At 42.6% G+C, this 25470-nt stretch overlaps 1 protein-coding gene across 1 annotated transcript in view; it reads left to right on the forward strand.

Moving 5' to 3' along the window:
• st6galnac3 (ST6 (alpha-N-acetyl-neuraminyl-2,3-beta-galactosyl-1,3)-N-acetylgalactosaminide alpha-2,6-sialyltransferase 3) overlaps positions 1-11117 on the forward strand; it is a 76357-nt gene extending 65240 nt beyond the window's left edge. The window contains exons 4-5 of the mRNA XM_070973937.1: positions 6775-6882; positions 9021-11117. Of these exons, the coding sequence (XP_070830038.1) occupies positions 6775-6882; positions 9021-9210 (298 nt within the window). The 3' untranslated portion in view covers positions 9211-11117. The remainder of the gene's footprint in view (positions 1-6774; positions 6883-9020) is intronic.
• Positions 11118-25470: the final 14353 nt, after the last annotated feature.

Consider the following 25470-nt stretch of genomic DNA (forward strand, 5'->3'; position numbering starts at 1 on the left):
GCAAATCACCAAACGAATGCTTCCGGTGAAGAATGACAAAAAAGGCTCGATGCTGTAAAAACAATGACATACAGAGCGTAAAGGAACACAAAAGCTGTGGATGGAGGAACAAATTAGGCTTAAATCAACTAATAGAATTAAAAGGAGCTTTAATTGACCTTTTCAGGTCACTTGGGGACAGTGGAATAAGCTGTAAACACAACATTAACATATTATCAGCTAATAAAAGTTGCTATGGTGATCAGTTAGCAAACAGGGGCATATTAACATATCCAGCAGACACAGAGCGACATTAGCATTCACTTAGAGGTAACAAAATCTGCTTGCCAGCCCCACTAAAGCTCACTAATTAACTGGTTATATCTCGAAAATGACTGCATCTGGCCAAGAAATACACAACATAACCACAAATTACTGTTTCCACACTTTGGTTTTAGTTACATTTAGATCTAATTAACAAGATACATGTTAATTAGTGAACTTTAGAGGCGGTGGTGGCAGATTTTACTGGCAAGCTCTTCCCCCCTGCTTCCAATTTTTGTGCTAAGCTAAGCTAAGCGGCTGTTGGCAGTTGCTTCATATTTGGAAAACAGAGATGAGAGTTGTATTGATCCTCTCATCTGACTCTCAGCAAGAAAGCAAATGAGTATATTTGCAACTACACCGCTCGTTTAATCCATAGTCATGATTAATGGCCCGCCAAAAGTTTAGTTTTTAATTGTTTGGCTCTGGACTGTCCTTTATGAGACCAGGTGCTCCTGCAGCACATGTCCGATTATGTGAATATTTATCTAATATTCTGTTAGAATTGATTTTTTTGCTGGCGCGGAGCACTTTTCACAGTCAGAATGATCTCCATCCAGACTGAGGATCAACTTCTCACAATAGAGTCGAGTTATACTCCGCTAAGTGTTTCTGACAGGTGTCACATCATATTTGTGCTGCTGCAGAGGCATCATGAAGCACGGTTCGACTAAACCGGTCGTCAGCGCGGATTTTCTCGCGCACACGGACAGCTCCCCTGCTGTGAATGTCAAGTGCGAGTTATTGAACGGAGTCGGAGGTAGACGAGCCTCTCGCTGATCCTGGGCAGTCCTCCGCCGCTCCTTAGCCTCTGGCACTCGGCAGGTAAAGCACAATAAGCTCCGGCTCAGTCAGACTTGGGGGATTATTTACTTAGACCCTGCTCAGAGTGTCTGACTTCATTTCTCAAACATCCTTCAAGTCCCAGCGCCAGTAGCGCCGTGGCGTCCTAGCATGTCAGTCCCAATCACTCCCGTCTCACTTGTCTCAGCTTTGTGTAGGAGAGAGCAAGACGGGCAGATTGAACTGAGCTCTCTCATTGTGCTCTTTTCTTCATCCACCTCTGTTCACGCCCAAACACAATTCATTACGTTTCATTTTTCAAGGAAGCCGTGGCAGCGGGGACTGAAAGAGATCTGGGGGAAAATCCACGCAGCGTCGAGCCAGACCTCGTGACACCTTTGTCTGCCGCCTTTGAGTAAAAGGCTGTTTTTCGGCTTTAACAAAACAAGCAAATTGCATTCTCTCTGTCCTCCGGCTCTGGATGTTATTTGTCGCCTGCCAAAGCAGCTTCACACCGCGCCTTATCTCTCTTTTAAATTGGCCACACAATAAGAGCATCCTTGCTTCAAAGTTGTCCCATTATAATTGCCATAGGTAAACACATCGCCTGTTGTAGACCTTGAATTCTATCAGTTGTTCTCTGCGCGTCTCCGGTCCCAGACATCTGCTTTGAAATGTTAGTTATCAGGTCAGCAGATCCCACCCCCTTTCATTTATTCCAGCAGCTTTTTTGCTCCAGGACATTCAGCACTCGATGTGGTGTGTGTGTGTGTGAATATATGTATGTGTGCCTACTGCTAGAGTGGCAAATGGCTAATGAATAATGCAGGGTAATAGTGATGTGTTGACAGCTCTGACGGCTGAGAGCTGCCGAGCTGTGTATCACTGATAATGTGCCATTTCCCTTCTGTGCTCCTCCACTCCCCTATTACAACAAATTGCATTTTTTGGTAATTTCACCTCCCCACAACCCCAGTGTGTGTGTGTTGTGCGAGTTTGTTGGGCTGCCCAAACTAAAAGCCCAGCTACATCGTGCATTTGGAGCCGTAAATGTTCATTTTACAGTGAGGCTGTTTGAAACTCTTTAGTTTAGTTTGCTGATTGGTTTCTAAATTAATTTTATCTTGTTCCTAATTAGGCTTTGATGTGGTCGCAGAGGATGCTTGTGTAATTGTCTTCTCTTTACATGTTTATCCGTTAAAATAATAATTTTAAACCAAAAGAAATGTGTAATGTTCCGGCTCGTCTGTAGTCAGCCTGGACAATGTCTGCTACTGTGCATCCTGAGACTGTGTCCTCAGTATTTTTTGTTTAAATATTGGCAGTTTTTAAAGGTCTTTAAATATAAGTTAGTTAAAATATAATTATAATATTACAGAGCAAGAGAAAGAGCTGCAGCCATGCTAGCAGTTCTGTGAAGTTATACTTTTAAACAGCTTTGAGCTAAATGCTAATGCCAGCATGCTAACGCTGTGTTAGCATGTTTAGAAGGCATAATGTTCACCTTCTTACCTCAGTGTGTTAGCATGCTAACATTGCTAATTATCACTAAACACAACGTACAGCCAGTGCTCATGGAAAAGTCATTCGTTTTGCAGGAATTTAGTCACAAAATATGGGACAAATTAAATTTTTGACCCGATGGTGACTCCAGATGAAAAGTCAAAGAGTCACTAGAGATCCAGCCAATAGGTGTCAAGATATTTCACTCAAACTAGCAAATGTCAACTTCATGGTGGTGCCAGAGGAAAAGTCAGGGGACCATAAAAGCAGGATTCATCCTCTGGAGACCATCTGTCCTCCATCCTTTTTGTCAACTGATGAAAATGATCTGCACTGACTAGGGTCGACGAGTGTTGGGGGGGCCACAAATTTCTATTTAGCCAAACGATGATTCATCCAGGATCGATCTCATGAAACCTTTTCATCTTCTGTAATAACCACGCTGTCGGCTACGTCGTAAGAACAAATCCTCAGCTGCACAGGAGGGCATGACACGTCTCCCTCGTTAATCAGCAGCAGCAGAGGTTAATTTGGAATCAGAAGCAAAACACAGCTGAACTGACAATGATAAGAGCACCACCTACAGAATCTCCAACTCCATCAAGGACGCCGACGCCGAGAGGCTCATTCACAGGGTTTGACTGATCTCTGAGGAGTGGAGGGCACAAACAACACAGCAATTATTACTGAGCAGCAAACACAGAGACACACTTCACCAGGAAAGCAGTGACGAGGGGCAGCGGTAAGCAGGGTGCTGCTGTGGCTGCAGACACTGAGGCTCATAGGTTCAGTCCCCACAGCGGACCCGTCTCTCAGCAGCTTCACGTCCTCGAACAAGACGCTGCAGCCTCCACCTGCTCGCCGTTTACCAGCAGCACCGAAAACCGTGAAATGTAAAAATGTGGACTCTAGCTGCGTAAATATTTCTCCGTGTTACAGTTTGACCCCCTTGCATTTAATGATGCATGTGTTTGCGTAATATTTGGAATATATTGAAGGAGGTCACAGCGCGCCACAGAACGCCCCTGTGTGTGTTTGCTAAAGTCGTTTTTTATGAACCGAGGGAATATAATGTCTGTGGCCTTCTTACACTGGAATCCATCATTTCACTATTTTTATTGGGTTTTAAAGATTTTAATTGTATTATTTCCTAAGTTTTATGTTTATATGCTGGTTTTTAACATCTTGCACCGTGTTTGGATTTCGATCTTTTGATCCATAAATAAACGAAGATGATTGTAAATTCATAATATCTGTACTGACTATCTTACAGCTTCCACGCTGTCAGCTCAGTCGGAACCTGCTACACACATGCTGTCCTGACAAATTACAGCCGCTGGCCTAATGAGGTCACTGCAATTAAAGGTCAGGATTTTAAACTCAAATGCAGCATTTTGGACGCAGCTCTGTGATGCAGATCTATGAGGTTTTTATTCCAACCCATCTCAGTGCCATCGCCCCCCCCACCGTGTCTCTCTCTGCTTCAATAAGGTCGGTATTAATAATAGCTCATCATCATATTTCATTATTGTATATAATTTGAAAAACTAGCAGCAAGAGGCAAGAAATTGCGTTTCCTGTCCGTGAATCGTTTGGGAAATGAACCTCGAGTGATCATTCAGACCTGCATCAGTCGCTTGCCAGCTGCTTTCACAGCACAACAATACGACAGAAAGGAGTTTTACAGTTAATTATTTCTGATTCACAGCAAAGTTAAATATGTTTACCACTCACAACTGTGGAAATTGGATATTTTTAATGAGCTGGTTTCAAGCTGTTGGCGAGGCTTTTATCAGTCTTTCACTTCACCTGTTTGGAGTTTTTTACAGCAAAGTTTGGCGAACTGAAGTTTGCTCATCTGCAATAACCTGTTTAGCTTTTGCAAAGGTTCATGACTGTAAGTGGATCAGCTACAGCCTAAAGCGTCCTCCTGCTCTCTTGTACATGCAGATTATTTACAACAGTGGATCTCTGCACAGGGGTCACGAAGCAAATTTGATGGTTCAACAGATGAATATCGTGAGAGGAAAGCAGAGAAAACATTACGCTGCTGCACCAAATGATGCTTATTTTTAAGGCTTTCTCTGTTTTTTCGCTGTGCTGGTCACATGGCTCCATGGAGGGTGGTCAGGCTGTCTGCTGGGTGGTGGGTGTTCCTTTAAATATTGTGCATTTTGACCCTCATTGTTCCCATAAGATGAATCCCAATGACTTTGGTGATCCTGTACTTTGTGTCGAGTGCTAATTAGCATGCTAACACACTTAGCTAAGATGGTGAGCATTATACCTGCTGAACATTAGCATGTTACCACCCTCATCGCGAGCATGTTAGCTTGCTGGCATTAGCATTTAGCTCAAATCACAGCTGGGCTTTAGCATAACCTCACATAGCTGCTCGTGGCCTCTGAGTCTTGTCTTCCTGTGAATTACTGAATAATTCTACACTGAAATCTATCAATTTGTTCTCGGGTTGAACTGGTCACAGCCGGTAGACATGTGCATCGGATGATGAGTGCTTAAAACTTCTATTATTAAGGGATCTGAAGCCAAAAATGTCAGGAAATACAGATTTTGAATATTGTGAACCAGAGGTTGTGTTGACCGCTGTCCAGGGTGCTGATCCTGGAGCAGCTTTGGATGCAGGAGCTGTCCAAGGTGCTTCATCAATAATTTCCAGGATTCCTCCTTAAACAACAACAGCAACAGTACATGTATTGGCTAACAGGATTTGCTTTTCCAAACCTGAGCTCTGCTTAGAGGAAGTGCCAGTGAATTCTTTGCTGTGCTGTTTCTGGGCTTCATTTTCATCTCTGTTCTGGAGGAGCACAGTTAAAGAAATGGTCATGAAGCATTAAACTAACTGATATCTGATGGAGCAATAAAGGAAATTATCCAATTTTACACATAAAAAAATTAATCAATTCATAAATGATAAAGGAAAAAGCAGGTAAATTAAAAAGCAAATGGTAAAAGGAATTACGTTCCAAATTCCTGATTAAAGTAAAATGTTAATTCTGTTTATGAATTCAGCTCTTTTAATCAGTTTTGACGTTTTTTTATTGGGTGTTGATTTTTTATTTATTTATGTGTTTAGACATTGATTTATGTAATTTTCTACATAAATCCCTTTTTATTTGGTGGAATTATGTATTAACTTGTAATTTAAATGTCAATACAAATACCAAATAATGAATAACCTGATAGTTTAACCAGTTTATTTGAGGATTAATTGATTTGTTTGTTATTTGTTTTAATTCTTGTATTTTTTGTGCTCTTAGATTCAGTGAATAGACTTGACTCCTGTGCTCCTCCACAATCTCTATGCTGAGTTTGTCTCACTCTGCCGTGATGCCTCCACTTTTTCCTCATTATCAGTATCATGCTGTGCACTTTGTTTAATTTATTCAAGGTCTAAGGCTCCTTGTAGTATTTTGCATTGCTGAAAGGCAACGGGCCCTCTGGGAGTGCGGGGCCACCTGCCCTGGGGGGGCTGCGGAGCTGCGTTTCATGACCCACCTCTGACGCTACTCCTCGAACCTCGGGTGAAGATGCATCTCGACAGTGTGTTGTGTGTTTGAAATGATGAAAGCTTACATGTTTTAAACTTTGATAGGTCATAACTCATTCACCACGTCTGATGCCGATGAAAGGATCATGCATGTTGTTATTGATCGGCCCATGGGGCTCCTGCTTCGCTCACAGGAGATGACGTGTGCTGCTGTTGGCTTGTTGTTGTTGAGCCGTTCAACAACTGAACGCGTGTTTCTTTTCTGGGGCCTTTCAACCTTTTTATATAGTGAAGTGTGGATTTTACAACCTGTTTAACCACTAATGTGCACCATAGTAAATAGGTCTCTAATAGTAGAGAAATGACTCATGTGAAAGTGAGGCAGGCATATGGTTTTACACCGCCTCGCTGTGCCGCCGACGCAGTTACGTTTAAATTTACATTTCTGATCCCGAGCTGATATTTGTATCCAGAGCAGCCTACAATAAGAACAGCTGTTTGAGTAATTTTAATTCCCAGATCGACTGCATTGCAAGCACACGGGAGCGAGGACTATTAAAAGTCAGAGAAACGGCATCCTGGAAACTCGAGATGTTTTTATTTTAATGCAAATTGTTTGCTAGTGTTTTTATGCAAATGACCGGTACAGTAAAAGAGCTGTGTTTGTCTGTTTGCAGGATCCAGTCCGGCTCCTACCTCAGCACCGGCTGGTTCACGCTCATCCTCGCCATGGACATGTGCAAAGAGATCCATATCTACGGCATGATAAATGACACCTATTGCAAGTAAGACACCAGCTATCAACCCCCCACCCCCACCCCCACCACCCCCACCCTTTTCCATACTGGGATGAGAAATATTTCCACTTCTACAAAAACTTTGAAAACTAGATTCACATTCACAGCGGCGTCGGCCAATCGCAGCCTCCCATAACCGCGGACTGCCACGTTGGATTTCATTTCCAGTGCCTCAGTTTGGATTTAATGGCTGAATTTCTATGCTGAAATCCATATTGGGTTCTCTGTGCTGTGAATACCATTATGTCTTCCTGCCTAGTCTCCATGGCTGCAGGTGGCTGGGATGCAGCACCCAGTTCCTCCCCTACTTAAAGTTTTATTTGTATATCGGCCCGTCGTCTTCTCTCCAGCTCCCGGGTGAGTGATCGCTGTCTGGCTGCAAGGCCATAGGAGGGATGACAAACACGACGCCGCTGCTCAGTCTCAAGCCATGTCAGCCTGGATGGGCTCTCCTCCTCTCTCCTTACGCCTCCCCTCCTCTCCCTCAGCTCAACCTGAGCTCTCTCTATCCCCCAAATCAAACACTTTTACCTAATGCGCGGTGAAAATCCTGCCTTTTATCCTCTCCGTGTTCCCCGTGCACAGCGGGAGTTGGAATATAAACAGCCCCAGACACATGGCAGAGAGGAGTGATAATTCAACCAGCACGGAGGATTTTATGATTCAGTGAGGCAGTTAAGGGGTTGCTCTCCCCCTGCCTGTCTCTCACTTATTTCCTTCCTTCCTGCGTGAGACAGGAGCATATTGTGTTTCGCTGACTTTCTGAATGGACAGTTTAGTGTCACACAAAGTGCCGTTGGCAGCCGACGGCTCCAGCGCAAAAAGAAGAGGAATGTTTTGTGTGACGATGTTCGAAGCTTTAGTCAGAATTGACCTCAGCGCTTGTGTGGTAATGGAGTTTCAACAGGTGCTGCAAAGAGGGTGAAATTGAATTTATGTGTTAACGCCGGAGCGCGGCACTGTGTGACACAGAGAGAGGAGAGGCAGCGATCGGGCTGTGTGTTACTGTAAGCTGGCCGACAGCCACAGTCGCTGCGGACCGACTGGCTGGCTGCTGCGATGACTGTGTCTCTTCTGTCTGTGTTCATTCTCCCAATGAAATCGTTACACAAGTCTTCCTCTCATAAAGCCGTCAGTCGCTATTAGAAACCGAGTGCAGATTGCACAATGAGTCTATTCTACTTCTCTGCGCTTGCCTCTGCTTTTATTGATCCCTCGTTCTTTTTAATGGTTGAAGATGCAAACTGTAAACAGAGTGACTCATGGAATCCAGGTCGGGATGGATTAACATTCCTGCTGTACATCCCTCACTTTATTGGGAATGTTTTCACATCGACTGCGGCGCAGAGGAGGAATGAATCTTGTCATGATGTTTTACAAATAAACTCAGTTTAGTTAAAAGAGTGTTTATTGAATGCATCTGGACGCCAAACAGCAGCTCCTGTTTTCTCAAAGAGGTAAACCTGCTGAATGGAGAACTTGCCCGAGGCAGCATCAGTTCACACGGCTGAACGCCGAAGGATCTTCAGTTTCAAACTTTAACAATTGACTCTGATTATTATTTCAGATCGTAGTTTTTAAAGCTGAGCCAATAAAACCCAAGGACGTTTGTTATTTACCGACCTGGATTTGTTCCAAACTGTCACACAAATACATCGGCGCTGAATTTTCTCTCAGAAAAAATCGTATCAACGCTCAGAGCAGCAGCAGTTTTCAGTACGTGCAGTATGTATTATATGCCTTCATCAGAAAGATGCTTTTTGGTCACATAGAAATACTGTAATACATCTCAAACACATCTCAGATATCTGTATTTGAAATTTATGACAATGAGCGTGAAATGGTTCAGCTGAAAGACAGTAAGATGGTGATGTAAACGCAGCAAAACTCTGGTTTCAGCCTCCGTTGTGATGTACAGTATTGATTTGAATAAATGTGATCGATCAATCATCTCTGATGATTGAGTCAGATCCTGTTGCACCTCATCCCATTATCAATGTACTTCCTGCTTGACTGTTTAAACAATCTTCACTCATTATATTCATGCTTTTAGGACAATTATGAGTACTCAATACTGAACAGAGCGTTCAGGTGAGATGATGTCTCTTCCCTTCTCTCCCCTTCAGGACGGAGGGTTACAGAAAGGTTCCCTACCACTACTACGAGGCGGGCAGCCGGGACGAGTGTGCGGAGTATCTGCTCCACGAGAGCGCCCCCTACGGAGGCCACCGCTTCATCACCGAGAAGTCAGTTTTCGCCAAGTGGGCCAAAACCCATGCCATCAAGTTCTTCAACCCGCCCTGGCAGCTGTCGTGACCCTGGCTGAACCAGCGTGGAAATGCTACACCGTCATCATCATCACCACCATCCAGGGACCGGCTGAATCTCGACGCTGACAGAAAGCCTGTTCCCTGATGTGTGCCGACATCCATTCTGGCACAAACTACACTCCATACACAGACAAGGTTGGTTGAGGGGCGATGGTTAATATCCAGTTTTTAGATAACGGCCACTCAATCAGACAGACTTTGACCGAACCGGACAACAAGAACTCATCTCCCTCCTGAAAAATAAGTCTTTTGCTCCTGAATTTGAGGGCTGAAAAGTGCGAACTCTTCTGACTAATTCGATCCACTCGCTGCTCTGTGAGTTTAGCATAGGACGGCTCGAAGACTAACTAAAAAAATAAAAAGGAGAAAACAACATCACATCAATGTCAGCTTGCAGTGACCTCAGCGGCTAGCGTTCCTGGGGGGGAGGGGCGCTGCGCATCACAAAGGCTGAAGAAGAGCTCCGCGGCTGCAGAGACGAGCCACGGTTTCATGGATGTATGACGAGCTCGCCTCCTGTCTGCTGTGGGCGCCTGTCTTCTTCTGCCAGGCTGTAATTAATCTATAACAAGTATCATTCAAGCCTTCATCTCAGACTGAGGGAGCGTTGAAGGCAGCTTTCAGTTTACTCCGCTCTGTCTAAGCTTCAACAAACAAGGTCTTTTGAGAAAGAAAACACGAGCGGGCAAAAAAAAAGCCCAAGGTGAACCAGATGTGTAGATGTGAATCAGCTTTTTTATCGCCATGCTTGGTTGTGCGTCAACTCACACAACTTGAAGATGTCAGCGTTTCTTTCTTCTCTAATGCTGTGAAATTGAATTTGAGCATACACGTTTTGACGTTGGCTTGATGTCCGGATGGGTGGCTAATTTATTCTGCAGAGATAAGTTCCTCTTGCTCTTTTCCAGTGTGCCATTGACAGTGTGAGCATCACAGCACATGGAGCGATGTGCAATTAGAAACTCCATCTTTACGGAAGGAGTTAAATCACTTGTGACCCCGCAGAGGGAGAGATTTACGTGTGCAGTGAAACCATTTGAAGTTAATTGTATTCTATTATCATTTTGTGCCTGCAATACTCTCTGCAGTTCATTGTATACAGGCGGAGGAAGATGCTTTCTGTCTCTTTCGCTCACATTCTCATCCAGCTTTGTGCCTCTTTGTGTACAGTATCACGGCGTGAACACATCTTCCCATTTGTCTTTGAACGCAGCGCGTGTGTCTCCTGGTTCAGGCCATTATGTTTGAATGCATCTGTTCCAGGACAGTGAGGGATGATCAGTGAAGTGTTGAGGTGTGGAGGCTGGCTGGTGGCTGCGGAGGGCTGAGACACTCCGACTGTGACCGTGACTCCCCCCGAGGCTGTGATTAGTGTCCTGGTCAGAGCCGCGGCCCAGAGGGGAGGACTGGAAGGATTCAAAGACTTCTAATTTAGGCAACTTGATGCACAGGGTCCCTGACGACTGTAATGTACTGAGCTTCACAGTCTCACTCCTCCTGCAGAGCACTGTTTACTATCACACTCCATTTTGAGCTATTTCTCAGGAGGCATCGATTCGGTGAATTAAAAAAAGACGTGAAGGTTAAAACTGGCAAGGTTTTGGATGTCTTGGCTGCAGCTGCCATTGAGGACTCTGCGGTCATGTCCTCTGTATTTAACAACTTGGGACTTTGCATAGTATAGTGTGGTGAGAATTTTATAAGCCAATTACAACATTTCCAGATGAATTAAATAAGGTAAACCAATAAATAAAGATACAAACGTTTCAGCATTTGTCCCTCAGAACAGCAGGTCACAGCAGCTGTGCAGCAGAATTTAGATCTTCGTGCTGGGAAGTAAAACTTACAGAAAGAAATAATTGAACATTTAACTGAATAAATGCAGAAAAATCCAAACTGAAAAACTAAAAATGAAGAGGACCCTCTTTTTGATCCAAATTATCTGAGGGTCCAGGGTTCAGCTGACTATAATTGAGTGCAAACCAGGTCCTAACAACACATTCAGACATGTTTCTTAAAGTGCTGTTGAACTAATAATTATATGTAACCTAGACGTCTATAAAAACCACTTTCCACTGCACTGACTTTTTCAGGATCAGAGGAACCTTTTTTTTTGGAACCTTTCCTGCATTTCAATCAGAGAGACAGTGTCTAAATGTAGTTTCTGCCCCCCTGAAAGTCTGGACTTTACTGCTGTACGGGTGCCTGCTGGGTCAAACACAGACGCTACAACTTTAATTCATGCAGGAAGCAATAAGACACTGTTATTGATTGTAGGACTGGCAGTGGAAATTTCCTCTGATGTTTATTGATGTTAAATGGAGCCGACTTCCTGTCGCTTTCTTCAGACGCGAGTCTTTACAGCATCCATTCAAAATGTATCCTCACCTCATGCAGCTGTAAACTACAGAGAACAGAAAGACAGAACGACTCTGTTGTTGTTGAAATTGAAAATTGAAAATAGTTTTGAGTTGTTCGAGTTGATTAGTTTGTTTGAAAAGAGGCTAATTCACCGAAAGTCTGTTGCTGATGACACACTGGTGAGAAGTCCTGAAAGTGCTGGAGATGAACTCTTAACAGCTCCTGTGCTTAACATGACCACCGAGCAAACTGTGGTGAAGCCTGTGTGACATGGTTGAAAGCTCCACAAAAAGCAGATAAGTGGAGGAATCATCCCAGTTTTAACCCAGACTTCTAGTTTTAACCTGCAGATGACCAAAACCCTGCTTCCTGTGCGTCAGCTGCATGTTGGGAAACATGTTTGTCTTCTCCCGCTTGAGGAACAGGTCAGTCCAATCTTTGTTTTCCAGGCAGAGCGAAGTGCCCTCAGCACTGACGAAAACTGTCCTGCAACCCAGAACTCACTGCAAGTCAGCCTAACTGATAGGACCAACATCAAAATGTAAAAACGCCCTGTTTTAAATTCCTGTCAGTGTAGGTCAGCGGATAGGAGGCGGGCGTAGCACAGGCAGGGTCACGGCTCCGATTTCCTCCGGGACGACGTGCTCGAGAGGTATGCTGCCGCCCAGCGCTGCAGCAGCTGCAGATCAAAGTATCCAACACGTGATATATGTAAAGCAGAAATGTCTGACTCTGTTATTTTTCCTGCTCGGCAAGCCTGAAGATCAGATCTGAGCTCCGGGAAGAGTTCGAGATTATACCTCTCTCTGCTCCTGTGGGAAAGCAGCATGGATTCACCCAGCGTGTCATGCGTGTCACATGATCAACGTACATGTTTTAAACGTTGCCACCACTTGTGCAGTCATCTGGCAGCTCTCCACCAATCAGTTTTACCTCTGCTGTACGGTACATCCACCATATAAAGAGCTTCACATCAAGATTAGATTTTAAGTTTGTGCTGGGAGACGTGTTTTAGGTGTGTTATGGTGCGTTATCTGAAAATTGGTTTTAAACTGTTCATCTTCCATCCTCCTTTGTTAAACTGATGCAGTGGTTTGTGTGCAGCATTTTTTTTTAAATTTTTTTTTTTTTTCGCTGCAGGTCGCGTGTTGCCAACGTTTTCTGCTGCTTCAGGCTGTGCTGTTATTTTCTGATCAACAAACACCTCATTGTTCTCAGCCAGAGCACACTGGAAGAATACCCACAGATGTATTATAGAGTATTATGGAGAAAACGCCCTTTTATAGGCTCCATGAACCATTTTTGGCTCACAGGAAGACGACTGTGGACACATTTACTGTGAATTAGTAACACCACGAAGACAAGTGAGAGCAGAGTGGGAGGCAAAAACTGGACTCTTTTAATTGTTTTATTTCTGTTAGTTGTATTTTGTTAAGTTTGGCAAAAAATACACTCATTTACTTTCTTTCACTTGCTGACGATTAGATGAGAAGTGAGATGACACTACACTCATATCTGCTGTAGCTCAGTGGACAAGAGGCTATTAGAAAACTGAAAGCAGCAGCAGGTTAGCTTAGCACAAAGACTGGAAACAGAGGGAAACAGCTAGCCTGGCTGTCACCAGTGGGAGCCACATCATCTGCAGGTACCCCTAAAGCTCAGTAATGAACAGGTTCAGACAGAGTTCAGCACATGAAGAGCCGGATGTCACGTTCAGGGTCGCTAACGTTCAAGACAAATCAGCATCTGCCGCTCCGAGGCTAGGCTAGGTGTTTTTGAACGAGGTTTTCTTTCTTCTTCTTCTTTATATTCACTTCACAGCGGACTGTCTTTTGTTTTTGTTCTGATTAAAGAGTGAGGAACCTTTTTCCTGTCAAGGGCTATTTTTTTTATAACATCCGTCGGGGGTCGTACGAGGTTACTGAACACATATCACACTAACCTCTGCGACGGCTGGAGCTGCTTCTCTTTGATGTCAGATGGTAGTAATAATGATGATGATGGTGATGGTGATGATGCTCCTCGCAGCTGGTTTTCCAGGTTTGGGTCAGTCGTGTTTGTAAGAATCCATCTTAAAAGAAGCTGCTCTCAGTATCAGTATCAGCTGGACACCCAAACTCCACTGAAGAGCGTTAACTTTATCCAGACACGTCTGTCCTCGCAGCTCATCCAGTTTAGCATGTTTGTAGCTATAATGACGCTTCTTCATCACTGTGAGCTCGTCCCCACAGGCTAACTTCACTGGCTTACCTTCCACCTCAAAACAACAACAACAAAAAGGTCCTTTTCTTTTGGAAAGAGCGACACTCTTCTCGACAGGCACCATGATGTATTCACGTGACATCAGTATGACTGCACGTGTGGTGCGTTCATGGACCACTTGCAAGGACACATTAGTCTATTATTTTATGTTGTGTTTGTTATTTTGTGAATTACCTTGTGGGCCAGGTCAAAGTGTGGCATAGTGGTCCACATACGGCCCCGAGGCCAGATGTTCCCCACCCCTGGACTAAGAGAGATTCCATGTAAATGAATGAGCCTTATTTGGACAGAGCCAGGCTAGCTGCTCTGCTCTGTTTCTAGTCTCTGTGCTAAGCCAAGCTAACCAGCTGCTGGCTATAGCTTCATATTTACTGTACAGATGTGAGAGTGTTATCAATCGTCTCATCTAATTCTGCCATAAAGAGAATAAATCTGTCCCCAGAAAGTTGACCTCTTCCTTTAGTAGCATTTTAATTCTTTTGTTTTCACCCGCAGCCTGAACTGGTGATTAAAACTGGCCTAATTTCATGTTCTGAGCAGTGAAGTTTGCTTGGAAACGGTTTCATCCTCAAACCTGAAGCAGACTTTGCTGTTTGCTCCTCGCTCTATATATGCAAATGGAAGAAAAACAAAAGAACATTGCCTGTCGTCAGCTGCTCTGCAGCAGAAGTGGCAGTGGAATGAGGTCCGATTGTTCACTCGTTATGTAACACAAAGTTAAAAGCAAATTGAAGGTCACTTCCCTGAAAACAGAGCCGGCTTTAAGAAAACAGAGGCCTGATTAAAACATCTCGGTCTCGAGGTCTGCAGAACAAAGACGCGAATTTCATTATTCAGCTGAAAACGCTCATTACTTTTTCCTGCTGTGATCAGTCGAGGTAATTACTGTCTGTTTTGGAGTCAAGAGATCAGATTTTAAAGAACTTTTGATTGTCTGACTCCACACTCAAACCTCTTTACTTCACTATGTAGCATTTTACTCACTCCCTCCTGACTTTGTACTTGTTGCCATTTTCTCAAATGCCTCAAGTGCTTTCTTACATTGAAAGAATCGTTTTATTTCTTCTTCTCCAGTGTGCATGTCTCACTATGATTTTTGTGTTGTAAAGCACTTTCCTTTTCCATTTTCAGGTCAAGTGTCCTTGTGAAATGTGTAACTTTGGGTGTGTGTTGAGTTACATAGAATGTAATATAACACTGAGGTTGTTATAATCAAAGGATTTTTTTTTTTTGCTAACAGCTAAGACACTCCTTTGCTGCATGGATTGTTGCAGGTTATTGAAATGTACATTTTGTTGAAAATAAGTAGTGATTATATGTATTACTCTGTCATTTGCTGTCTACATATGAACTAAAATTAGATATATTGTGACTGTTTTTATTTTTCACCAGTGTGGATTCTGTCCTCTGTGTCTTTTATTCTCTGTGGGGATTAAAGAAAACCTAAAACCCTGTTATATGATTAAATTCCTCTCCAAACAAGCGGCATCAGAATGTAAGAGGCTGCTGAAATGTGTTCATGTTATATGAATGGAGCCTGAGCTGAGCTGTCGTCTCCAATCTGGCGTCTCATGAGATTTCTGAAACGTCGGTGAAGGAGCAGCCATGTGCTGAGTTCAGACAGTTCTCGGGAGTTGCAGTGAGCGTCTTTTCTTAATGTAACCTCTGCATAAATGAACACAAGCTTGAAATAATAATGCCCACATTCCTGGTTTTTATGCTACAGTAATGAATAAAGTATCGACATAGAAAACTAAAAGGGCACTCCGGCAATTTATTGGTGCACTTTATAAATTTGGGGAAGTCACAAGAGACTGAAGAGAGGATTTTCAAAAGCAAAGCTGAGATATCCCGACTTTTCATCTGGATCAAACTCTGTGATTTGTAACTTATAAATGAGTAGTCGCAACCTTGTCTTCTAAAGTTTACATTCATATTCAATACTCTGCAACAGCAACAAACTTAAAGCCGCCTGGATCATGTTTTTATCAACTAATGAGGAAATGTTGTATTGAATCTGCAAAATGTTCATATTAAATGTGTCTCCAAAACATGCACTTTGACCCCTTTGTTTTTGTTTTCCCCATACTCTCAGCTCATTGCATGAAAACATGATTAACACTTGGTTATGTTTCCATGGTTCAACACTTGGTTTGGATTTGGGAGCTGCAGGTCTTGTTAAAAAGTAGTCTATGTTTTCGTTTACTTAACCTAAACCTCAATCTTTGCTCATCCAAACGTCACCAAAAAGAACCTGTCTTGGGTTTTGCTTGTTGTCTGTTTCCTGTTTTATTTTGAAATACTTTCCTCTGTTTGTTTGAGGCTTTTCACTTCCTGTCTCTGTGGGGGGTTTTTTCCTCCACTTTTGTGATTGATGATTAGTTTCACCTGTCCCTCATTAGCCTTCCCTCCCCGGTGTACTCATGTCTTTGTTTCTCCCTCTCCTCTTGCCAGTTCGTGTGAGTACCGTGTGTGTCAGGCGTTCCAGCCGTCTCCATTGTTTTCTCAATGTTTTTGGACCTTTGCTTTGTTTTTCCTGGACCTTGCCTGTTTCTGGACTTTCGGGATTCTTGCCTGCTCCCTGTTGGATTTGACTCTTCTCTGGTCTGGACTCTCACCATCCCGTAAGCCTTTTGTTCATTGCCTTTTTGCAATAAATCATGTGAACTGCAGCAGTTCTGCTTCCAGTCAGCATTTGGGTCCCACCTCATACCTGCTTGTTCAAGTGTGACAGAATAACAACATGGGACGCAGGAGACAAACATACCAATGGGTCTCCTTCGTTCAAATCTTGAACTTAGCAAAAGGTTAACTCTTAGTTGATTGAAGAAAGCATTGCTGTGATTATAATCCATGCAGGATTTACATAATATTCAAAATAAATCAGGAAAAACCATCTAGCGGTGTGTAAATATAATATGTAGGAGCTGAGTTTGGTCTGACTCAAAGCCCATGACTTCATAATGCTCCTCCAGAGGTGCAGAAGACTGAAGAGATGAAAAGTACTCGTCATGATTAGTAAACGTTCATGAGCAGAATTGATGGTGTTTCCCTTTAATATGTGTTGGCTGAGCCCTGATGCTGGACATCTTCAGTTTCAGGTCTAATAGAAGTGGGTGGATGGGGTTTTTCAATTAATTTAATTAACCTCAATAGCGCATCATTCTGCTCTCATTCAGAGTAATACTAATCTGTCATGTAGTTCCCAAAATGATGCCAAGTGTTGCTTATTATCAAAATGTTCCACAGCACCTCAGAGTAAGCCAGGATGAGGTTGTTATTTCCTCCTTTTGACAGTCCAAACATGAACATGGACTTCTGCTTCCTTCACCTCAGTCTGAAAATAATAACCCGAGGTGTCAGGCGTCCATGTCCTGAGCTGACCACATCAAGTCAACATGCACTCCACAATAAATAAAGTGTGACTCCAAAGCCCATTCATTTCTCAGAAGTGCTGAATGGAGCCACAGAGCGAGCTCGCAGCCTGAGCAATGAGAGTAATGGACATGATGTAATTTGCACAAGCTTACAACAACAGAGAAACTAATGAGCCGTTGAGGAAATGGAAAAGAGAAACTTTTCCAGAGTAGCTTACCTGGAGGAGATGGTAATATTCCTCCATTTTCACTGCAGTTACCTTAACTGTGAGACCTCACATTCCAGCCATATTTCCTCAATCTTATTTCCCAGCCTCGTTCTTCGTTTTGTTGGAAACTGGCACGCGTCAGTTTTTTATGTGCACAGTTTAACCGAGCAAGGTCAATGAGATGACTGGAATATTTTCAATTCGGTGTTTGCAAATTTGTTCTTGCAGAGTGTTTGACCTCTGAAACATATTTGCAGGAGGATGTGCTCTCCAGGGCCAGATGGTGCTGCAACATGTAGCATTATTGCAGCTCAGGGACACCCGGGTAAGTAATTATAAAATGTAAGGGATGAAAGAGGGGAAGAAAAACATGAAGGAGGGAGCACATATTTGCTTGATCTACACTCTCCTTTAAAACACTTGTTTAAAACACATTTCATACTGGCATCTTTTATGATAAAATAAAAAAACACACATTTAGCTTGGTACCGCAGTACATTCTAATTTGAAACCATTCATAGTATTTAATGTGTTTATACTGGAAAAGTTACAGAATTAGACAGCATTAAGCTCACTATAAATGCCTGATTTGAGTGTTATTTATGCACATTATTGACCCACGATGTAATAGAGGAGGAATCGGAGGAGATGCTCACAGCTGCAAAATATTAAAACAGTGAATATTTATGAGACAGATCTTTGAAAATCAACAAAAACACCTTAATGTTGCTCTTTTGTTTATGTATATTGGTGTATTATATGTATTATTGTGCCACTTTCTGTTAGTGCAAGGTCATAATGTACATTATTTCTATATAAACTGTAAAAACCCTCTATGTCAATTGATTTGTTGTACAAATTGTACGGATTTCAGACAGGAAAATTCAGCATTTTGAGAAACACTTGTTGACTATTCCCCATAACACTGACACCACTCTCATGTTGGTATGCTAAATATGAAGCCAGGAGACGTTAGCTTAGCAAACTAGCTGGTAAGGATTGACGTGGGTGGAAAGAGCTAGCATGGCTCTCTCCAAAGTTAAAAAAACATGCTTATGAACATGTTTAAAGCTCACTTATTAGCATTTAATTAGCTGATATACAAACAGAAATGTAAAAACAGTTCACGGGGAGGTTCTGGGCGAACATCCTCCCAGAGTCTTATCATCAAGAAATAGTTTGGCTTTAACAGTCAGCTCCCTTTAAAACCACGAACTGATTTTATTATTTTTATTTATTTATTTTACATTTGTTTGCATATATTAGCTGCTGAAAGGTGAATTTTTACATTTAAGAGGCTAGCTGTCTGTGCTCCCAGTGTATGCTAATAGCTAATCATTAGCATGCAGGCAAAAGAGCAGTATTGATCTTAATCATAGAAAAAAAATTAACATAGGCACAAATATCTGTTAAAATTACATCCTTTTGATTATTTAACAGCTTTTTGCCCGACATCACAGCTGCAGAGTAAAAACTCCATGTCGGCGTTTGTAAGTTTTCATCATCCGTTGTGATGAAGAAACGCTGATTCTATGTTGTGTTTGTGTGTTGCGCTTGTATTTGGACTGTTGATTGCTTTTCCCTGTAAAGTTTTATCATTCAGATCATGCTGTAGCCCGATGACATCTGCACCAATCTCCTCATGCATCACATGACTTTTGCACCCTGGATCTGAAAGCTGTTTTTAATAAATGATTGAAACTAATTATCCCTGTTTGACTCTTCACATCCAGTCATCTCCTCTCTTACTGTAAATCAGAACTCTTATGTCTGCTACATGTCTTACTGATCTCCTGCACTAATGACCACTTTCTCCTTTGTTGACAGCTGCAGCCAATTAGTCAGGTGTGTGTGGGATACATCAAGTCCAAACACATCACATCACCTTCCCCGGAGCAATGATTTCCAGCTGTGTACAAGGCTCAAACGGTGTGTTTGTTTGTTTGTTTTTTGGGCCCGTGAAATGTTTGCGTCCCTGTTTCCACTCATTTGCATGTTTCATGAGCACTGCGGACGTAATGAGTGCCGACATCACGCTTTCTGGACTCTGTCCTGTCCACTTGGCGCAGCACTTGTGTCTCCTGCCAGATCCTGTTAATTGGTGGTTTCGAAGTGGCCGACTAGTCCAGAAACTGAGTCCGCTCTCAGTTTGTAGCAGAAAATAAATGAGCGAATCCACGTGGGAGTGAGCAGCCAGTTCTATTTTCTTCCACGTCTGGTAACTTTTTAAGTGATCTTTAACGTTGTAAAGTGCATGAAAGGCGGAGGAGTGTATTGTGTTTTAATTAATTCCGTGCAGGTTTCTTAAAGGCTCTTTAAGAATATATCCCTGTAGTCGCTCAGGCGCCTCATTAATGACTTACATGCAGCAGACATCACTTTGATCGCCACGGTTTTACACCCACCTCCCTAAAAAAATATGAATGCTACACTAATTGCCTCATGTTTATATTGATCACACGCCCCCTCCTCCAGCAGCCGCTCATCCTCCCATCTCCACTTTCTCTGAGCATATCGAGCTTGTCAGGAATCAGGAGCTGTCAAAGGATGAAGTGCACAGGCTGGCACTAAATGTCAACAATTTTTAGATTATCTGAGGCAACAGAAAACATTCATCTGTGACTAATTGAAGCTGTAACTCAACAAAAAAAAATCCGTCTCGTCACAAATAGCTACTGTACATTATATTCTTCAGGAATTTTCTTCAATGATTCAAGCACTTTACGAGCTGAAGTGTTTTGCACTGACTTGAGGAAGCGTAATGCATGACCACAAGTTAAATAATGTCTCAGTTAATGTCCCTGTTTACCGCCATCTCCTCCCATCCTTTCATCAACGTTGATGTAATCAAAGTTTATAACATCCTACATTTCCTGTGCGCCTGAAGGTAATTGAATTGCTCTAAAAGGTCTTAGCCTCCCTTTGCTCATCACAGTCAGTCGCCCCCTCCGATGCCTATTTATATCCCCTCAAAGACATTAGCCATGGGTTTTCTTCATCCATGTTCAGTGCATTTTCAGCTTTATGCAGATGACGTCCTGGTTTGTGTGACAGCACACAGGAGTGATTGACTGCACTGTCAAACACGCTGCTTGGAGGTGTTAGCTGCTTTCAAGGTGCATCAGGATCAAGGAAAGCTCTCAGCGACTGGGAAAGTGTCCTGGAAGTGAACGCTGCTTTACATTATCTTTGCACACACAGTCTCTCCTTTGAGCCGCCGAGCACACCCACAAACAGCAAATGCTCCAACGTAGTTTGGATGGTAGCAGATGCAACAGAGATTCGGCGCTGATTTTGCATGGTAAGACCTCAAATCTTAATTTTCGGTAGCGCCTACGTGATATTAACAGATGGTGAACAGTCAAGGAAATACTCAAATTCAGTGCTGCGTCATCAGTATATGAATCTCACAATGGTAAACGCGCTATCGCTAGCTGATCCAGCAAACAGTTATTCACTCCCTGGTCTGATTAGAATGATAAAATATGCCATGTTTCACACTTAAGGAACATGTAAGAAGAAGGACACAACAGGGAGAGTCATAAATGAAGTCTGCGACCATCTGCTGCAGCACATTAGACATGACAACAATTCCCAGTCGGCCCTTAAAGGTCCAGCGTGGAGGATTTAGGAGGATCTACTGGCAGAAATTGGATATAATATTCATAATTAGGGTTTCTACAGTGGCCCAGAACAGACAAACCAAAAATTAGCTCTAGAGTGCTCCTTTTGCATTTTTCATGCTTTCAGCTGCCACTGTGGCTGAGGTGAGGGGGGTTCAGATGGCTGCAGTCTGCAACCTCATCACTAGATGCCACTAAGTCCTGCAGACTGGTCCTTCAACTCTCTGATTTTAAATTGATAACCTCTCAAAATAAACAGGTTGAATCATGAGCACTAATGGTTACTGAACAACTACATGTTAGGTCAATACACCCTGCAGTCCTTTGTTGTGATCCTCACAAACCTCTGAAAACCCCGTCCTTAGCTGCTTTTTTGTTGATAGCAGCTGCTTGCTGCTGCTGGACACAGTTAATGAGAGCGAAATTACAGACCAAAACAATTAAACAAAATAGACTAACCAGCTCTGCAGAGCCAAGGAGGTGGGTGATGACTCTTAGTAAGTCCATCACTTACACAAGACCACAATCCATTAAGACAGGCCCCACAGTCCTCAGCAGGTGTTCTATAATTAGATGTTTTCAGCCTCCCTGCAGCCCTGCGTGGCCACGCACACACTGCACCTCATTGACATTTTCCCACACACTCTGTGAGCTTAGTTGCACCTGTTGGGGCGGGACAACTTACACCTTTATTATTGGTTCATGGAGTTCAAGTGGCTTCTTAAAGCTGTCGTCAGAGTTACATCCCTGAAAGTCTCACAGGCCACTTTCTAATATTACAAGAAGTGTGTGAATTAGACAAGAATACACACATTCTCAAGAGAGTGTGTGCAGATTATCTGACCTTATGTCCAGCATAAGGTGTCGTAGAAGGAGTCAGGGGACATGAGGCAGCCACTTAGTACAGCTGCTGGTGATGAACTGATTGACAGTCATTATTGTCGACAGGCCAATAAGACTCACTCATGAAGCTGAGTGCCTACTGGACTGCGAAGAAGGCATATACCTGAGATATCTGTGTATGCCAGTTCCCTGTGCTGAATGTAGAAACTAAAAAATACTATTTTTGTACTTGGCTTTTAATGTCGTTACGTTTGTCTCAGTCAAGCACGATGTTTTTCTGTCTTGAATGAAAAACTTTCGTCTTCTGCATCTCTGCAGTCAATTTCTGGGACAGTGAAGATTTCTTAGGGTTATATATTATAAAGGTTATTCACTGGCAATGCTCCGAGCTTCACAGAGCAGCTTTGCTAACCATTAAACTACAGCAATCCATGGTTAAAGGAACTGCCTCCAATCATCTGCCTGATAAGTATGATTTTACAGGCAGCGAGAGGAGACGTTCACAGAGCATTTGCAGCCATGCCAGACAGCTGAAGACATGAAATGCACTGACTGTGCTCGGCAACTCGGCAGAATGTTGGAATTCATTGACAGTTTGATTAATCCCAACTCTGCTGGAAATATGCTCCCAACTACAGCAGCTTTTTAGCCCCGAAGCAAAGAAAAATTGCAGTGCGGCATCACACAGCCGTTGTTCTCCTTCTAACCAAACACTGTCTGAGCACAGTTATCATCCCTGCCTCAGAAACCCAGCGTGTATGTTGAGCAGTTTGCTTGTCTGTCCAATCCTCTGAGGCAGCGCTGCTCTCTGGGGATTCTCCCACTACAGAGACAGAGGAGCGTTCAAAAGCCTCCTGAAAATTAGATCTGTCCAAACCAATCACATATCGCACCACACTGCTTCCACCAAAAAAAACTTGATGAAAGGATTCATGGTTCTTCAGCAGCGGGCCCGTCTATCTGTCTCGCTGCAGATGTCTGAAAACTCATGGAAAGCCTGTGGTTCATCTGAACTGTGATCAGCACATCGTGACCCAGGAAACAAAGAGTGAATGACAAAATAGGATAACTCATTTTAGAAAAGCTTTCAGAATGACTGACAGCAAATTGCTTGACAAGTTAAAAGGGGCATTTTAAGGGTCGATTCGTCCACATTACAAAACTTACTTCCTCACTTACCTCTAACAGTATGCAGCCGTGCAGACAGTTTTGGTTTTGTGCTCTAAGGTTTGCCGCAGCCCGTCACCAGAGTGAAATGTTGGACAAAAACCATGGAAATGTTATATTAATACATTTCATTTGTATCATATCAACATTTCTACAATAGGTAGACGTAGTTCAGATTGGTGGTACATCGGCGAGATGAGTGCCGAGCAGCAGACGGCTGTTCAAGACGAGTTCGTGCGTTTGACTAAAACCACAAGAATCATCAAAACATATAAAACCTATATGTGTCACAATTGGCAAACAATCAGAAAAAGTTTTTAAATCACAATCCATAAAAACAAACAAAGCAAAACAAAGCAGATGTGAACTTTTGGATATATCAAACATGAGCAATCAAAGAAGAGGTTTAAGACCAAACTCCATATTGAGGCCCTCAGGAGTCAGGGTGTATATCCCGTAATACCCTGGTTTAAGATCAAACTTAACTTAGGGTATATATCCCATAATACCAGTCAGCCAGTGCCTTCGGGTGCATGTTATGCCAGTTGTCACCTTTCAGGTGCGCTCTGTTGTCTAGACAGGTGCCCTGTTTGGGCTCATGTGATATAAACCGTCTCATCCATTGTTTTCAATGCCTGATGAAGATCCCATGGGATCGAAATGTTGCCTGTTTTAGTAAATAAATATCCTTGGAGCATAAACAGTGTGCCGACCACTTCTTCCTTCCTAATATCTGATATTTTTGTCTAGCACCTGTGGATTACTTTTTTTGGATGTGCGCACCTCACTTCCTTTTTACAAGACGAATTCGTGGCAACAAAACTGGGTATTTTAAACCAAAACACGACCTTTTCCTAATCCTAACCAAGTGCTTTTTGGCCTGAAGACACCGTAACCATGGCGCTGTCAGAACACAAAATTGAAAAATTGACCATTGTAACATAAAGAAACGTGAAGTTTGAATGTAAAGAAACAAAATTTAAACCCAAAGAAATGTGACGTTTGAACATAATGAAACAAAGTTTGAACGTGAAGAAGCGTAAAGTTTGAAGAAAAAAGTGTGAAAGTAAAGAAACTTTAAGCTTTAAACTTTAAGCCGTGCTACGTGTACAGATACAGTTTTGAGAACCAGTTTGTTGAGTAATTAAAAAGTTTGGAGAGTGGTTGGTTGCACAAACTACTGCCAGAATGTCCTCAGCTGTGTTTATGAAAAGACGCGTCCCTCCTACCACCAATTATATCCGAACAAGAATTTGGTCTGACGTTGGCAGACTTTGCCAAGACTTCGAGGATTGTTATCCACCTCTGGAGGAGTCAGACGAAACATCATATTACTGAATGGATGAAATTACCAACAGACATTTCCTCTCTCAATCCCTAATTACCAATAATTATCCGACAAAGCCTCCAAATTAAAATACAGAATTCATCCATTTTGTCATTTCTAACTTCCCTGTAGACCCACACAGTGTTTTCTGACACCCACCACCTCATTTTTTATGCAACAACAGTCTAATTAGCAATGAAATTTCTATGAATTTGTATATAATATTGTAACTTTTTCAAGATGGAAGCATGATAGGAAGTATACGTTCCTATTTTTACCTTTTTCTGTATTCATGTTGTATGTATTCAGACCTTTTTATGCTCTTATTTCACTTGCATGGGTCACTTCTGTGTCTTCAGACTTATTCTGTTCTTGTTCTCTGAGGAGTTCCTCTACGATGCTGTCTGCTGCTGCATTATGGCTTTTATGTGTTGGAAAAGTTAATGAAAAACTTCAATCACAAATGATTTTCTGTTCCCCTCCATTGTTCTGAGGTGGAGGCAGAATTCTCAGGGGCAGTTATCTCAAAACTTGTGCAAATAGAACTGTTCGTATGGCTGAATGTCACTGGAGGTATGTCCGGAAATAGGTTTCTGTGTAATTTGATTGAAACCAACCTGTAAGATTTTGATGAGAAAAACACGGACATACTATCTGCCCAAATCAGAAATTGCTTTTGCCCGTAACTGCCAAGAAATAGAAAGTCTCCTAAGCATCAGAGATCGAAGACGTTATCCAGAAATTAGCCTCGAACTTAACATTGTGGTCACACTGTGGGAGTTTTGACTTTTACAATTCGAACCGAAAACCACCGTGAAAAGTCTTTTTGGAGCTTCACATGAAGCCAACATTTACAAAGAAGGGTTCGCATTTTAGAAAAGTTGAATGGCACATTTCAGAGCTGTATGTTCCTGAAAGGATAAGTGGCGTTTTAAAAAGCAGCACTACCTTGGCTTTTGCTCTCTCAGACAGCATTACAAATGATTTCAGACTCCCTGTTTCGCAGTCCTTCACTCCTGACCTCCAACAGCTCCCTCATCACCGGGGAAGCTTTCCCCAGCATCTGCCCCCCCCTTC

This window comes from Chaetodon trifascialis, chromosome 11 (genome assembly GCF_039877785.1).
Source record: "Chaetodon trifascialis isolate fChaTrf1 chromosome 11, fChaTrf1.hap1, whole genome shotgun sequence".
In the NCBI taxonomy this organism is placed as follows: Eukaryota; Metazoa; Chordata; class Actinopteri; order Chaetodontiformes; family Chaetodontidae; genus Chaetodon; species Chaetodon trifascialis.